General features: G+C 46.6%; 1 protein-coding gene across 3 annotated transcripts in view; it reads left to right on the plus strand.

The window, feature by feature from the left end:
- Nucleotides 1–15,780, plus strand: part of serac1 (serine active site containing 1) — a 64,820-nt gene that overhangs the window by 20,371 nt on the left and 28,669 nt on the right. For all 3 annotated transcript variants that reach the window (XM_072265919.1, XM_072265921.1, XM_072265920.1), the window contains 2 exons: nt 4,110–4,238; nt 6,188–6,301. In XM_072265919.1, coding sequence (XP_072122020.1) covers nt 4,110–4,238; nt 6,188–6,301 — 243 coding nt within the window. The remainder of the gene's footprint in view (nt 1–4,109; nt 4,239–6,187; nt 6,302–15,780) is intronic.

Raw genomic sequence — 15,780 nt, forward strand, 5'->3', positions numbered from 1 at the left:
GGATTAGTGGCAGTTTCAGAAAAGCTGCTTTAGGTCTGCTAAAGTCTGCTAAAGTTAGTCCTGACGAACGGTCTCAGCCTGAAACGTCAACTGTACCTCTTCCTAGCGATGCTGCCTGGCCTGCTGCGTTCACCAGCAACTTTGATGTGTGTTGTTTAGATCAACAACACTGTTCTGGTATAAATGCATCTGTCTATAAAAGATTGTTCACGTTGGTTGGTACTCATACAAGCTTTCCTTCACTAGGATGTTGATGCTTCCAGATAGGTGATAATTGGGACATGATAGTCAATAGCCTTATTGTTATATTCAGTAGGGTCAGGTAATTTATTTTTTCTGGAATGAGCTCTTCATATCAGCACCTACTTCTGAAGATGTTGCTTTTGGATTTCTATAATTGATATTCCTCAGCCAATAGAAGATTAAGACAACAGTTTGATGAGTTCATTAATATTTGCTCTTCAAAAAGATTTGTATGAACTAATCACTGAAACAAACTGAACTTGGGGAAAAAAGTATATTATTCTTCTATAATAAAAGCACAATACACTGGAAACACAGCAAGTCAGGCAGCAACTCGAAACAGAGCTAACGTCTCAGAATTTTTTTTCAGAATTATTTTTTGTATGATTATTTTACTGCTGTCTTATATGTGTTGTGTGTGACTGCTGGGACTGTGTTTTGCAGCTGAGCCCCAAGGAATGCTGTTTCATTTGGCTCTATTCACGGGTATTCCTGTATGGTTGAATGATAATTGAACTTGAACTGGGAAAGCTGCAGCCATTGTTTTCCTCCTCCCTCTTATCTAAAGTTAAAGCAGCCATGCTGTGGTGCAGAAATGGAGGTGTGGATGTTAGAATCATGCAGTTACTGTGGGTGTCCATTTCTACACTGGTAATATCACCTGACCTGGAAACTCCAACCCATGCCTTTGTTCCTGCCAGACTTGGTTCTTCTAACACGTTCCTGGTTGGCTTTCCTTATTCTATGCTTATTTGAAGCATTTTGATGTCTTTGCTTTGTTAAAGGTTGCATTAACTGAGGTGATTTAGCCTTTAACCTTGCTCCATCACTGCCTTTGCACATTACATAACAGTGCGCCCTGCATCAGGGAGTGGTCAGGCCTTACTCCATCCTCTAAAGGAAGGTAAACTTGGTGTAGGGACAACATCAGTTACAAATTTTAAATAGGTTCCTCCAACTTGGTTGGGATTTAGTCTTCTGACATATAATTTTCAGAATCAAGTTTAATATCACCGGCATACGTCATGAAATTTGTTGTTTTGCGGCAACAGTATATCTGTGTGTATGTGTGTGTGTGTATATACACAAAAAGGGAAAAGAAAAATTACTGAGGTAGTGTTCATGGGTTTATTGTCCATTCAGAAACTGGCAGAGGGGAAGAGGCTGTTCCTGGAACATTGAATGATTCAAGATAATACATTTGCCATTAATTTCTTTAAATCATTTTTCTTTTTAATTAATCTTAAAAAAGCCACGTCGAGATGCTCAGTGTGGGTAATCACACGTGACTCAGTGTATATGCTCCTATCAACGATCTGCCGTCAAAGTTTCTCCGAGTGGTGTATCTGTTAGGGAGGCAGTCTGGTGTGCTTGCTCTGTGTTGAGTATCTTTATCTGTGATCAACAGCCTTAAAATGATTTACCCTGAGGCCCTCTTCATCATAAGCTGGTGACTTCAACCAGGCCACTTCAAGAGTGTGTTACAGAATATCACCAGTATGTCTCTGTCCAGCTAGGGGACTAAGCACCCTTGACCACAGCTACACAACCATCAAAGCTGCCTATCAAACCAACCCCACTGGTAAATTAGACCTAAAGCCTGTGCTGTTCCCCCCTGTCTACAACAGAAACTAGAACATGAGGATGCAGTTCAGAAAGTCATTCAATGTTGGTGTAAGCAAACAGATGAGCTTAGATGTGACTCTTGACTCAACAGATCAGTCCATATTTAAAGACTCAGCACCCAACGTAAATGAATCATGACAGTCAAAGACTTTACCAGCAGGTTTGTAGAGGACTGTGCCATAAAGAAGTCAATCCAGATGCTCCCAAACTAGAAATCATGGATGAAGCAGGAGGTCAGAACCAGGTTTATCATCTCTATCTTATATGATGTGAAATTTGTTGTATTTTTGTCCAAAGTAACAAAATTACAATAAATTGCAAAATAAATAAAAACTGCAAAAAAATAGGAATAATAGGGACTGTTCAGAAATCTGATGATGGGGGTAAAAGCTGTTTCTGAATCATTGAGTGTGGATCTTCAGGCTCTACTTCCTGTCTGATGGCGGCGACGAGTAGTCAGCTTGTCTCAGGTGGTGAGGAGTCCTTGATGGTGGATGCTGGGTGTGCATCATGAAGATGTCCTCTGTGGGGAGGATTGTGCTTGTGGTGGAGCTGGCACCCCAGCCCACTGTAGCCTCTTGTGATCCAGTGTGTTGGAGCTCCGTAATAGGCTGTGATGTCACTGTTCAGAATTTTGTCTAACATGTATCTATAGAAGTTTGCAAAAACCTTTGATGTACAAAACCTTCTCAAACTTTTAATGGAGTAGAGCCGCTGGTATATCTTCTTTGTGATTGTATCAATGTGTTGGAGCCAAGACAGATCCTTAGAGGTGCTGAACGACAGGAACCTGAATTTACTCACCCTTTCCACCACTGAACTCTCAATGAGGACTGGTGCATATTATCCTAACTTGGCCTTCCTGAAGTCCACAATCAGTTCCTTGGTCCCGCTCTTTACTGAAGTCCGTGACTGTGGGATTCAAATCAAGATGCAAGAAATCAAGATACAACCTCTGTAAAGCTATCAGATGAATAGGTTTCCTTAGAGCTATTCATATCAGTCTGTAGGGGTATTTGCAGATATTTTAACCTCTCTTAACAGAGTCACTGAAGTACCAAGTGAAACATCGACATCTTTCAGCGTGCATCCATTCGAAAACTGTAAGTCTCATCAGGAGTGAGCCAATAAAAAGAAAGGAGGTTCAACTGGAGTGGCCATTGTGTGAGTGGGGCAGTGTTAGAGTTTGGCAACAGTCTTCTGTCCTAATTAAGAGGCGTGGTGTCCCAAATAAATGAAGGAAATCTGGGCTATTTTCTCAGAATTTGTTTTTATTCTTTAAAAGTTGTCCCAAATAAGCAGCTGCCCTGATTAACTGATGGCCCAATTAACCAGAATCCACTATATGGTAATATACTTTGATAATTTTACTTTGAACTACCACCCCACATGTCTTTGGGATCTGGAAGGAGACCCAGACAGGCATAGGGTGAGCATGGAAACTTCACACATTACCGGTAGTCAAGCATGTAGGAACTGCAAGTTAAAAAAATTGAGTTTGTTGTCATATGCAGAGGTGTAATAATAAGCCTAGTTACAGCAGTGTTATAGGCAAATAGCATCAAATAATCAGCATACATATAGAAAATGTAAATTATGGAGAATTTTTACAAGAAAAAGCACAATTAGAACAAAAAAGACCAAAGGCTGTTTTAGTGCAAAGTGATCAAAGTGTTGCTATGCTGAGGTAGGAATTGGAGTTGTGCTGGTGGTTGAAGGGAAGTAGCTGTTCTTAAACTTGGTGGATGTGGTACTCCAGGCTTCAGTGTCTCCTGTGTGAAGATGGTTGTGAGAAGATGGTATGGGCTAGGGTAGTGGGGATCTTTGATTATATTGCCTTCTTGAGGGAGCATTTCCTGTTGATACTTTCAGTGGTGGGAAGCTACGTTCCCATGACATGTTGGACCGAGTCCGCTATTCTCTGTAGCTTCTTGCGTTTTTGCACGTTCAAGGTGCTGTATCAGACCGTGATGCAACCAGTCAGGATACTTTTAACAGTACACCTGTAGAAATGTGTTAGTGTTCAGAGACAAGCTGAACCTCCGAAGAAGGTCAAGTGGCTGGTGCGCCGTCCCTATGATTGTCAGTCTACTTCCCGTGTTACCGTGTTGTCCAGGTGATATGAGATGAACATGCGGGTAAGACGTGTAAATAAAATATTAAAAGAGGTGAAGACAAGAAGAAAGCTAGGAAAATGTTTCTATATTTAGACTGTGTTCTGTTTGGTTTCTGTATTGTAGGATTCGTACATCGAAGATGAGCTAAGAAATCTGTTGGCATCCCTACCACAGGCTGAAGTGGATCAGTGTGTGCAATACTTTACTTCACTGGCTTTACGGGAGAGCAATCAGGCTCTATCAGCACAAAGGGTAAGCTCAAATTATCCAGTCCCATGTTGTCGTCTAGAAAGTAAGGGCCAATATCTGAAAATCAAGATGTAGAATCAGTTTGAGTAGGACTAAAGGCTAATTTATACTTCTGTGTAGTAGCCTACACCGTAGCCTATGCAAGTGGCCTACGCCGTTGTGAGCATTTATACTTGTGCGTTGGTGTGTCTGCGTCGCTCTGCAATTCACCGCCAAAACGCTAGTTGGTGGTGGGGTTTCTATGTCACTGTGTTGAGTTTCTTCGTGTTGAAACTCAACACGAAGAAACTCAAATTTCAAACAATGGCGACTGAAACTGAAAGAGGGTGAATTTTCTGTCCTTGTTCGGCCATTAAGAGACATGGACGAGGAAATGCATTTCAATTATTTTTGGATGTTGGCAGATAGATTTGACGATTTGGTTCATCGTCTCCAACCACTTATTTCACATCACTGTACACACAGTATACTCAGAGACTGGCAATCACCATTTGAGTTTTAGCTTCAGGCAGAAGTCAACAGGCTGTAGCAGCTAGCTACAAACTGGCGTCAAGCACAGGGTCCTCCATAATTTCTTTATAGGAAGCATTGTAGCCAGAGTTCCTTCTTTGCCCTTCAGTCGCCCAATGGGAAGCTATTGCAGCATAGGAAGAAATGCGATGCTACCAAGCGGACCAATCACAGTTGTTGCGGTCTGCGTTGCTGCGTAGTTACATTTTTGGGGAGGTGCACGTCAGGCTACAGCGTAGGGTATGCGGCCTCGCTGTACCTATGGCGTCGATTTGACACAGAAGTATAAATTGGCCTTAAGAAACGAGGATCAACTGGAGTGCTGTAGCCTGAACTGTCAATGTCATCTCAGGCAATGTAAGTCAGGATAATGTGGGTAGTTTAGTCATCATGGGAAGCTTAATCATCATATGAAGAGTAACGCAACTTTGTAGTAACATTTAGGCAAGCAAATTTATGGAATCCATTGAAAATAATTTCCCAGATCATGTTGAAAAGCTAACGAGGTTACGGGCTTTAGTTTTAAATGTTATATACCATGACAAGGTTAAGTAATAATTAACAGTCTGCTGGGAGTGGGTGAAAATTATAATACTGTCTGGTTTACTTAAATATGGAATTAGGGTCTCCGGCTTGGGGAAATAAAAAAGTAGCTTTAAGTATGAAGGGCTAAGGTTGTCTGAGAAATGTGGCTAAAAGGTGTGGGGAAGCTCAAGATTTCAAATGCTGGAAAGCTGAAGATGCTGACAGAAATACTCAACAGATCAGGAATCTGTGGAAGGTGAGTAAGAGTTAATGTTTCTGGACCATGAGTTGTTTTTTTAAATGGTAATGAGTTAGAAATAATGCAAGTCTGCAGTAATACGGAGAGTGCAGTGGAGTTGGAAACAGAACAAAACAGGAAGGTCTCTGTGTGGGTAGAGACTGGGAGAAGATGCTGCCTGCCTGAGGGTGCTGAGTGTTAGCAGTTTACCAGCACTTGCAGTGTTTTTGCATTTGCACATCTCATTCAATCAACAGCCATCTTTTCCCCGCTGAGCTCCATTATTTGGTCCTCTGTTGCTAATCCACCGACTGTGTCACAAATCAGTCATCGATTGCAAATAAAGTTATGTAGAAGACCAGAGAAGTTGGCAGTTTTGGTGTTTGTGTGACTTTTCTTCCTCTTGAAATCACTATGTTTACAATTCTTGTTAAGTGTTTCCATCTTTCAAAGCTTTAATAAGCAGATCATGCTGAGAATGACATTGTGTTTTGTCTATGACTCCCTTACCTTCCATTTCCAGCCAAAAGATGTACATAGATCTGACTACAATACAGCAATATTTAACACTGCAACATCGTTATAAATTCCTCTGAATACTTAAGCTGCTGTGAAAAGCCATTGTTTAATTTGCATTATTGGCATATGGTGGAAGTTATTCCAATCTCTTATGTTTTAGGGTGGCCTTTGGTGCTTTGGAGGAAATGGCTTACCTTATGCACAGAGTCTAAGCTCTGTCCCAAGTGAAAAGGTTGAATCGTTTTGTCTGCAAGCTTTAGCTCAACATTCTAAGGTAAAACTTTAGTTCATCCAACGAAATCTCTGAACCAATTCTGTGGTTGTGTGTCCAGTTTTGCTTCCTTATTATCTAAGAAATGGTATGGACTGGTACTGTTTTATAAGACATTGGTTAGACTGTACTTGGAGTAATGTGAGCAGTTTTGGGCTCCTTACCTAAGAAAAGATGTAGCATTGGAGAGAGTCCAGAGGATATTCACAAGAATGATCCCAGGAATGAAAGGGTTAAAGTATGAGGAGCGAGTTACAAGATTTTCTTATGCGTGCCCAAGACTTTCTCCCAGTGCAGTATATGAGTAGAGACTGGGTCAACTAGGCCGTTAGTTTAGAAGAATGAGAGAAGAACTTGTTGAAACATACTTTGACAAGACTTGACAAGTCCAATGCAGTGGGTATGTTATCCTTAGCTGGAGAGACTAGAACAAGGGTCCACAGTCTCAGCAAACAGCCTTCTTCACTTGGTAGGTGGTGAATCTGTGGATTTCTCTGCCACAAAAGTTTGTACTGAAGCATAAATCTAGTAAAGATGGGACTGATACGTGGCAACTCTTTGTGTGCAACTCCACTGGGAATCATCAAATATTCCTGCTTAGAACTACTGCAGCTGAAATCCAAACTCTCAGCTGTGGTACTTCAGTAAGCAATATAGTTTTCAGATGTTAAAAACAAATCTATCGATACTCAAAATCGACAAACTCTGCAGAATGCCTTTTAAGAAAATGCATAAGTGCATCAGTCTACAAGTATGATTAAAATGTAGAGGCCTTGGACCACCGTACCCGAATACCTTGCTGGTGAATGTACAGTCTGTGGAAAATAAAATTGAAGACCTCAGAGTAGGATTGCCATACTGGAGAGACATCATGGACCGCTGTGTAGCTTGCTTCACTGAAACATGGCTCAGCTTTGCCATCTGGGATACAGCACTGCAATCCAATGGTTCTATTGTTCTCTGTAAGACGGTTCAGCTGAGTCTTTTAAAGGTAGAGGGGGGGAAGTATGCTTCATGATTAACTCATCATGTTGCACGGATATGATGATTCTATCTCAGTCCTAGAAGATCCAGTGGTCAAATGTCGTCCATTTTATCTGCTGAGGGAGTTTTCCACTATCATCGTGGTAGCTGTGCACATTCAACTCAAGCCAACTTTAGGCAGGCATCGGAGGAGCTGAGCACTGTAACCAGCAGGCACGAAACAACCCACCATGATGCCTTCAACTTCATTGTGGGGGGTCTCAATGACGCCAGTTTGAAGAAGTCTTTGAGTAGCTACCACCAACATACTGCCTGTGGAAAGTAAAGTAATTTTGTTATCTAAGTACATGTATGTTACCATGAACAACGTTGAGATTCATTTTCTTGCAGGCATACTCAATACATCCATAATGTGCGTGGGGGAGAGGGTTTTGATGTTTGGTGTTTTTTCTGCTCTGCTCTCGCTGCTCGGGGCGCTGTGTTCTGCTCTGCTGTCACTGCTCAGGGTGTTCTGTTCTGCTCTCTCTGCTCAGGGCACTGTGTTCTGCTCTGCTCTCCCTGCTCGGGGCGCTGTGTTCTGCTCTCGCTGCTCGGGGTGTTCTGTTCTGTTCTGCACTGCTCTTTCTGCTCAGGGCGCTGTGTTCTGCTCTCTCTGCTCGGGGCGCTGTGTTCTGCTCTGTTCTCACTGCTCGGGGCACTGTGTTCTGCTCTGTCTGCTCGGGGCGCTGTGTTCTGCTCTGTCTGCTCGGGGCGCTGTGTTCTGCTCTGTCTGCTCGGGGCGCTGTGTTCTGCTCTGTCTGCTCGGGGCGCTGTGTTCTGCTCTCACTGCTCGGGGCGCTGTGTTCTGCTCTCACTGCTCGGGGCGCTGTGTTCTGCTCTCACTGCTCGGGGCGCTGTGTTCTGCTCTCACTGCTCGGGGCGCTGTGTTCTGCTCTCACTGCTCGGGGCGCTGTGTTCTGCTCTCACTGCTCGGGGCGCTGTGTTCTGCTCTGCCCTCTCTGCTCGGGGCGCTGTGTTCTGCTCTGCCCTCTCTGCTCGGGGCGCTGTGTTCTGCTCTGCTCTCACTGCTCGGGGTGCTGTGTTCTGCTCTGCTTTCGCTGCTCGGGGCGCTGTGTTCTGCTCTGCTCTCGCTGCTCGGGGCGCTGTGTTCTGCTCTGCTCTCGCTGCTCGGGGCGCTGTGTTCTGCTCTGCTCTCTCTGCTCGGGGCGCTGTGTTCTGCTCTGCTCTCTCTGCTCGGGGCGCTGTGTTCTGCTCTGCTCTCGCTGCTCGGGGCGCTGTGTTCTGCTCTCGCTGCTCGGGGCGCTGTGTTCTGCCCTCTCTGCTCGGGGCGCTGTGTTCTGCTCTGCTCTCTCTGCTCGGGGCGCTGTGTTCTGCTCTGCTCTCGCTGCTCGGGGCGCTGTGTTCTGCTCTGCTCTCGCTGCTCGGGGCGCTGTGTTCTGCTCTCGCTGCTCGGGGCGCTGTGTTCTGCTCTCGCTGCTCGGGGCGCTGTGTTCTGCTCTCGCTGCTCGGGGCGCTGTGTTCTGCTCTCGCTGCTCGGGGCGCTGTGTTCTGCTCTCGCTGCTCGGGGCGCTGTGTTCTGCTCTCGCTGCTCGGGGCGCTGTGTTCTGCTCTGCCCTCTCTGCTCGGGGCGCTGTGTTCTGCTCTGCCCTCTCTGCTCGGGGCGCTGTGTTCTGCTCTGCCCTCTCTGCTCGGGCGCTGTGTTCTGCCCTCTCTGCTCGGGGCGCTGTGTTCTGCTCTGCCCTCTCTGCTCGGGGCGCTGTGTTCTGCTCTGCCCTCTCTGCTCGGGCGCTGTGTTCTGCTCTCGCTGCTCGGGGTGTTCTGATCTGCTCTCGCTGCTCGGGGCGCTGTGTTCTGCTCTGCCCTCTCTGCTCGGGGCGCTGTGTTCTGCTCTGCCCTCTCTGCTCGGGGCGCTGTGTTCTGCTCTGCCCTCTCTGCTCGGGCGCTGTGTTCTGCTCTCGCTGCTCGGGGTGTCCTGATCTGCTGTCGTTGCTCGGGGTGCTGTGTTCTGTTCTGCTCTGCTCTCGCTGCTCGGGGTGCTGTGTTCTGTTCTGCTCTGCTCTCGCTGCTCGGGGCGCTGTGTTCTGCTCTCGCTGCTCAGGGTGTTCTGTTCTGCTCTCGCTGCTCGGGGTGCTGTGTTCTGCTCTGCTCTCGCTACTCGGGGCGCTGTGTTCTGCTCTGCCCTCTCTGCTCGGGGCGCTGTGTTCTGCTCTGCCCTCTCTGCTCGGGGCGCTGTGTTCTGCTCTGCCCTCGCTGCTCGGGGCGCTGTGTTCTGCTCTGCTCTCTGTGCTCGGGGCGCTGTGTTCTGCTCTGCCCTCTCTGCTCGGGGCGCTGTGTTCTGCTCTGCCCTCTCTGCTCGGGGCGCTGTGTTCTGCTCTGCCCTCTGTGCTCGGGCGCTGTGTTCTGCTCTCGCTGCTCGGGGTGTTCTGATCTGCTCTCGTTGCTCGGGGTGCTGTGTTCTGTTCTGCTCTGCTCTCGCTGCTCGGGGCGCTGTGTTCTGCTCTCGCTGCTCAGGGTGTTCTGTTCTGCTCTCGCTACTCGGGGCGCTGTGTTCTGCTCTGCCCTCTCTGCTCGGGGCGCTGTGTTCTGCTCTGCTCTGTGTGCTCGGGGCGCTGTGTTCTGCTCTGCTCTCTGTGCTCGGGGCGCTGTGTTCTGCTCTGCTCTCACTGCTCGGCGTGCTGTGTTCTGCTCTGCTCTCTGTGCTCGGGGTGCTGTGTCCTGCTCTGGCAGCTCAGGGCGCTGTGTTCTGCTCTGCTCTCGCTGCTCAGGGTGTTCTGCTGTGGCTGCTCGGGGCGCTGTGTTCTGCTCTGCTCTGGCTGCTCGGGGTGCTGTGTTCTGCTCTGCTCTCTCTGCTCGGGGCGCTGTGTTCTGCTCTGCTCGGGGCGCTGTGTTCTGCTCTGCTCGGGGCGCTGTGTTCTGCTCTGCTCGGGGCGCTGTGTTCTGCTCTGCTCGGGGCGCTGTGTTCTGCTCTGCTCGGGGCGCTGTGTTCTGCTCTGCTCGGGGCGCTGTGTTCTGCTCTGCTCGGGGCGCTGTGTTCTGCTCTCGCTGCTCTCGCTGCTCGGGGCGCTGTGTTCTGCTCTCGCTGCTCTGGGTGTTCTGCTCTGCTCTCGCTGCTCGGGGCGCTGTGTTCTGCTCTGCTCTCGCTGCTCGGGGCGCTGTGTTCTGCTCTGCCCTCTCTGCTCGGGGCGCTGTGTTCTGCTCTGCCCTCTCTGCTCGGGGCGCTGTGTTCTGCTCTGTCCTCTCTGCTCGGGCGCTGTGTTCTGCTCTCGCTGCTCGGGGTGTTCTGCTCTGCTCTCGCTGCTCGGGGTGCTGTGTTCTGCTCTGCTCTCTGTGCTCGGGGTGCTGTGTCCTGCTCTGGCAGCTCGGGGTGCTGTGTTCTGCTCTGCTCTCGCTGCTCAGGGTGTTCTGCTGTGGCTGCTCGGGGCGCTGTGTTCTGCTCTGCTCTCGCTGCTCGGGGTGTTCTGCTCTGGCTGCTCGGGGTGCTGTGTTCTGTTCTGCTCTGGCTGCTCGGGGCACTGTGTTCTGCTCTGCTTTCGCTGCTCAGGGTGTTCTACTCTCTCTGCTTGGGGCGCTGTGTTCTGCTCTGCTCTCGCTGCTCAGGGCTCTGTGTTCTGCTCTGCTCTGGCTGCTTGGGGCGCTGTTCTGCTCTGCTTTTGCTGCTCAGGGTGTTCTGCTCTGGCTGCTCGGGGCGCTGTGTTCTGCTCTGCTCTGGCTGCTCAGGGCGCTCTTTCGGGGCGCATGCTGTCTCTATGACGGCTCGCTGCAAAACAAACGCTGAACGCTATTTTTGCTTTTCACCTTTTTTCGTAAAAGCGAAAATCCTCTTCGGATTTCTTTTGGTTAGCGAAAATGTAGGTCTTTCGTAAAAGCAAAGTGGTGTAAAGCGAACTTTCGTAAAGCGGGGGATACCTGTACTGTACTTTGATTCTATTATGGTCATTATACAAGATACAATGAAAGACCACACCAGTTTGGACGTTCAGCCAGTATGCAAAAGACAAAAAACTGCAAATACAAAAAGAAAGAAATAATAATAATAAATAATAAGCAATGTATATTGAGAACCTTGAAGATGAGTGCATTAGTTGTGCAAACATTGCAATGACGGGGCAATTAAAGTTGAATGAAGTTATCCCCTTTGGTTCAAAAGCCAGATGGTTGAGGGGTAATAACTTTTGCAGAGCCTGGTAGTGTGAGTCTTGAGGCTCCTGCATCTTCTTCCTGATGGTAGCAACAAGAAGGGAGTTTGTTCTGGATGGTGGGGTTCTCTGACGATGGATGCTGCTTTCTTGCAACAATGCTCCTTGTTGATGTGCTCAATGATGTAGAGGGCTTTACTCATGATGGACTGCGCCATATCGACTACTTTTTGTCGGATTTTCCATTCGGGGCATTGGTATTTTCATACCAGGCTGTGATGTAGCCAGTCAATATACCCTCCACTACATATCCATAGAAGTGTGTCAAAATTTTAGATGTCATACTGAGCCTTCGCAAACTCCTAAGGAAGTAGAGGCATTGCTGTGCTTTCTTCATAATTGCCCTCATGTGCTGGGCCCAGGGGGTCCTGCAAAATGATAACACCCAAGAATTTATAGTTGCTGACCCTCTCCACCTCTGATGAGGACTGGCTCATGGACTCTGGTTTCCTCCTCCTGAGGTCAGTACTCAGCTCCTTGATCTTGCTGACATCGAGTGAGACATGACTCAAACAGATTTTCAATCTCCCTCCTATATGTTGATTCGTAACCACCTTTGGTTCGGCCAACAACAAGTTTGTTGTCAGCAAACTTAAATATGGCATTGGAGTTGTGCTTAGCCTCACAGTCATAAGTGTGAAGTGACTAGAGCCAGTAAGCCTTGTACCTTGTGGTGCACCTGTGCTGATGGAGATTGTGGAGGAGATGTTGTTGCCAATCTGAACTGAGTAGGGTCTGCAAGTGAGGAAATTGAGAATCCAGTTGCACAATGTGATATTAAGGCCAAGGTCTTGGAGCATATTACAAACAAGAAAAATTTGCAGTGGCTGGAAATCATAGTCACACCCACAAAATGCTGGAGGAACTCGGCAGGCCAGGCAGCATCTATGGAGAAAAGTACAGTCGATGTTTCGGTCCTGAAGGGTCTTGGCCTGAACCGTCAGCTGTGCTTTTTTCCCTAGATACTGCCTGGACCACTGAGTTCCTCCAGCATTTTGTGTGTCTTGTCTTGAAGCTTGTTGAGTAGTTTTGAGGGGATGATAGTATTGATAGAGCTGCAGTCAATGAAGAGCATCCTGATATATATACATCTTCACTGTCCAGATGTTCCAGGGTTGAGTGAAGAGCTATTGAATTGGAGCTTACCTTTTAAATGTTGGTAATGTACCTGCCTCAAATACTATTTCTGGCAATTCATCCTAAATACACACCACCCTTTGTATGAAGAGGCTGCCCCTGACAGCCCTTGGAAATCTCATGTCTCTGATCTTATACTTCTGTCCTCTTGTTTTTAGTGCCACCCCTGTGGGGGGGAGGGGGAGGAAGACTATGTGCCTTTCAACCTGTCTGTGCCCTTCATGATCTTATTTTCCTCTGTCAGGTCACCACTCAATGTACCACGTTCCAAGGAATAAAGTCCCAGTCTGTGCAACCACTCATATACTCAGAGTTATAGAACTGAAATAGGTCCTTCAGCCCATCTAGTCCGTGCTGAATCAACTTACTCCCATCGACCTGCGCCCGGACCATCGCCCTTCATACCCTTCCCATCCATGTACCTATCCAAATTTAGGGGGCGAAGTCGAACTGGCATCCACTACTTCTACTGGCAGCTTGTTCCACACTCTCACCACCTTCAGGGTGAAGACGTTCCCTTTTCACAATTCACCTTTCACCCATAACCTCTAGTACTGGACTCACCCAACCTCAGTGGGGGAAAAAACCTGCTTGCACTTACCCTATCTATACCCCTCATAATTTTATAGATCGCTATGAAATCTCCCTTCATTATCCTACACTCTACGGAATAATGTCCTAACCTGTTTATGCTTTCTCTACAACTCTAGTCCTCAAGATCCAGCAATATCCTGGTAAATGTTTTCCGCACTGTTTTTATTCTAATAACAGGGTGATCAAAATTGTCCCCAATATTTCAAGTGCTGCCTCACCGATGTTTTTTGTAATGCAACATAAGTTCCCAACTTCTCTACTCAGTGTCATGACTGATAACAGCCAGTGTGCCAAATGGCTGCTTCACCATCCTGTTTCAGTGTGACTCTGCTTTTGGCTAGCAACACACTTGCACCCACTGTTCACTCTGTGTCATAACGCCCTCCACGGATCTTCGATTCTATCCAGGTATAAGTCCTATTCTGGCTTGATCTCCCAAACTCCGACAACTCACATTTACAGTGGCATGCAAAAGTTTGGGCACCCCTGGTCAAAATTTCTGTTACAGTGAATAGCTAAGCGAGTAAAAGATGAACTGATTTCCAAAAGGCATAAAGTTAAAGATGACACATTTCTTTAATATTTTAAGCAAGAAAATTTTTTATTCCATCTTTTATAGTTCCAAAATAGCAAAAAAGGAAAAGGGCCCAAAGCAAAAGTTTGGGCACCCTGCATGACAGTATTTAGTGACACCCCCTTTGGCAAGTATCACAGCTTTTAAAAACTTACTGTAGCCAGCTAAGAGTCTTTCAATTCTTGTTTGGGGGATTTTCGCCCATTCTTCCTTGCAAAAGTCTTCTAGTTCTGTGAGATTCTTGGGCCATCTTGCATGCACTGCTCTTTTGAGGTCTATCCACAGATTTTCAATGTTTACGTCAGGGGACTGTGAGGGCCATGGCAAAACCTTCAGCTTGCACCTCTGGAGGTAGTCCATTGTGGATTTTGAGGTGTGTTTAGGGTCATTATCCTGTTGTAGAAGCCATCCTCTTTTCATCTTCAGCTTTTTTACAGACGTTGTGATGTTTGCTTCCAGAATTTGGTATTTAATTGAATTTATTCTTCCTTCTACCAGTGAAATGTTCCCTGTGCCACTGGCTGCAACACAAGCCCAAAGCATGATCGATCCACCCCAGTGCTTAACAGTTGGAGAGGGGTTCTTTTCATGAAATTCTGCACCCTTTTTTCTCCAAACATTCCTTTGCTAATTGCGGCCAAAAATTTCTATTCAAAAGGTTCAAAGGAACATCTAAACAAGCCTGATGCATTTTGGAAATAAGTCCTGTGAACTGATGAATTTAAAATAGAATTTTTTGGCCGCAATGAGCAAAGGTATATTTGGAGAAAAAAGGGTGCAGAATTTCATGAAAAGAACATCTCTCCAACTGTTAAGCACGGGAGTGGATCGATCACACTTTGGGCTTGTGTGGCATCCAGTGGTACAGGGAACATTTACTTGTAGAGGGAAGAATGAATTCAATTAAATACCAGCAAATTCTGGAAGCAAACATCACACCATCCGTAAAAAAGCTGAAGATGAAAAGAGGCTGGCTTCTACAACAGGATAATGACCCTAAACACACCTCAAAATCCACAATGGACTACCTCAAGAGGCGCACGCTGAAGGTTTTGCTATGGCCCTCACAGTCCCCTGACCTAAACATCATCGAGAGTCTGTGGATAGACCTCAAAAGAGCAGTGCATGCAAGACGGCCCAAGAATCTCACAGAACTAGAAGCCTTTTGCAAGGAAGAATGGGTGAAAGTCCCCCAAACAAGAATCGAAAGACTCTTGGCTGGCTACAGAAAGTGTTTACAAGCTGTGATACTTGCCAAAAGGGGTGTTACTAAGTACTGCCATGCAGGGTGCCCAAACTTTTGCTTCGGGCCCTTTCCTTTTTTGTTATTTTGAAACTGTAAAAGATGGAAATAAAAAAGTTTACTTGCTTAAAATGTTAAAGAAATGTGTCATCTTTAACCTTATGTCTTTTGGAAATCAGTTCATCTTTTACTCACTTAGCTATTAACAGTAACAGAAATTTTGACCGGGGTGCCCAAACTTTTGCTTGCCACTGTATCTGGATTGAAAATCATTTGCAATTACTCAGCTCATGTACCTAGCTATTCAAGATCTCCCTGTGAATTTTCATAACTTTCTACAACACCCGTTTTACTATCATCCACAAATTTACTAACCATGCCTTGTACATTCACATCCAAATGGTTCATATAAATTATAAACAACAAAGGTCCCAGCAGCGACCCCTGTGGCACACTAGATACAGTCCTTTAATCTGAGAAACAGCCCTGAACCCCACTGCCAAACCACTCTCTCCCCGGATCCCATGCAATCTAATCTTACAACCTCGCCTGCCTTGAGGGACTTTGTCAAAGGCCTTCTAACAGGCATGGTCCTATCCTCACATACCCTCTTGGTGAGCTCCCAAGGGATTTGTCAGACAGGACTTCCCACACAAAGTTGTGCTGACTGTCCCAAATCAGGCTGTTCGTCCAAATGTTGGTAGATCCTGTCCCTCAGAACCCCATCCAGTCATTTACCCATCACCAATGTCAG

Source organism: Mobula birostris, chromosome 8 (assembly GCF_030028105.1).
Source record: "Mobula birostris isolate sMobBir1 chromosome 8, sMobBir1.hap1, whole genome shotgun sequence".
Taxonomy (NCBI): Eukaryota; Metazoa; Chordata; class Chondrichthyes; order Myliobatiformes; family Myliobatidae; genus Mobula; species Mobula birostris.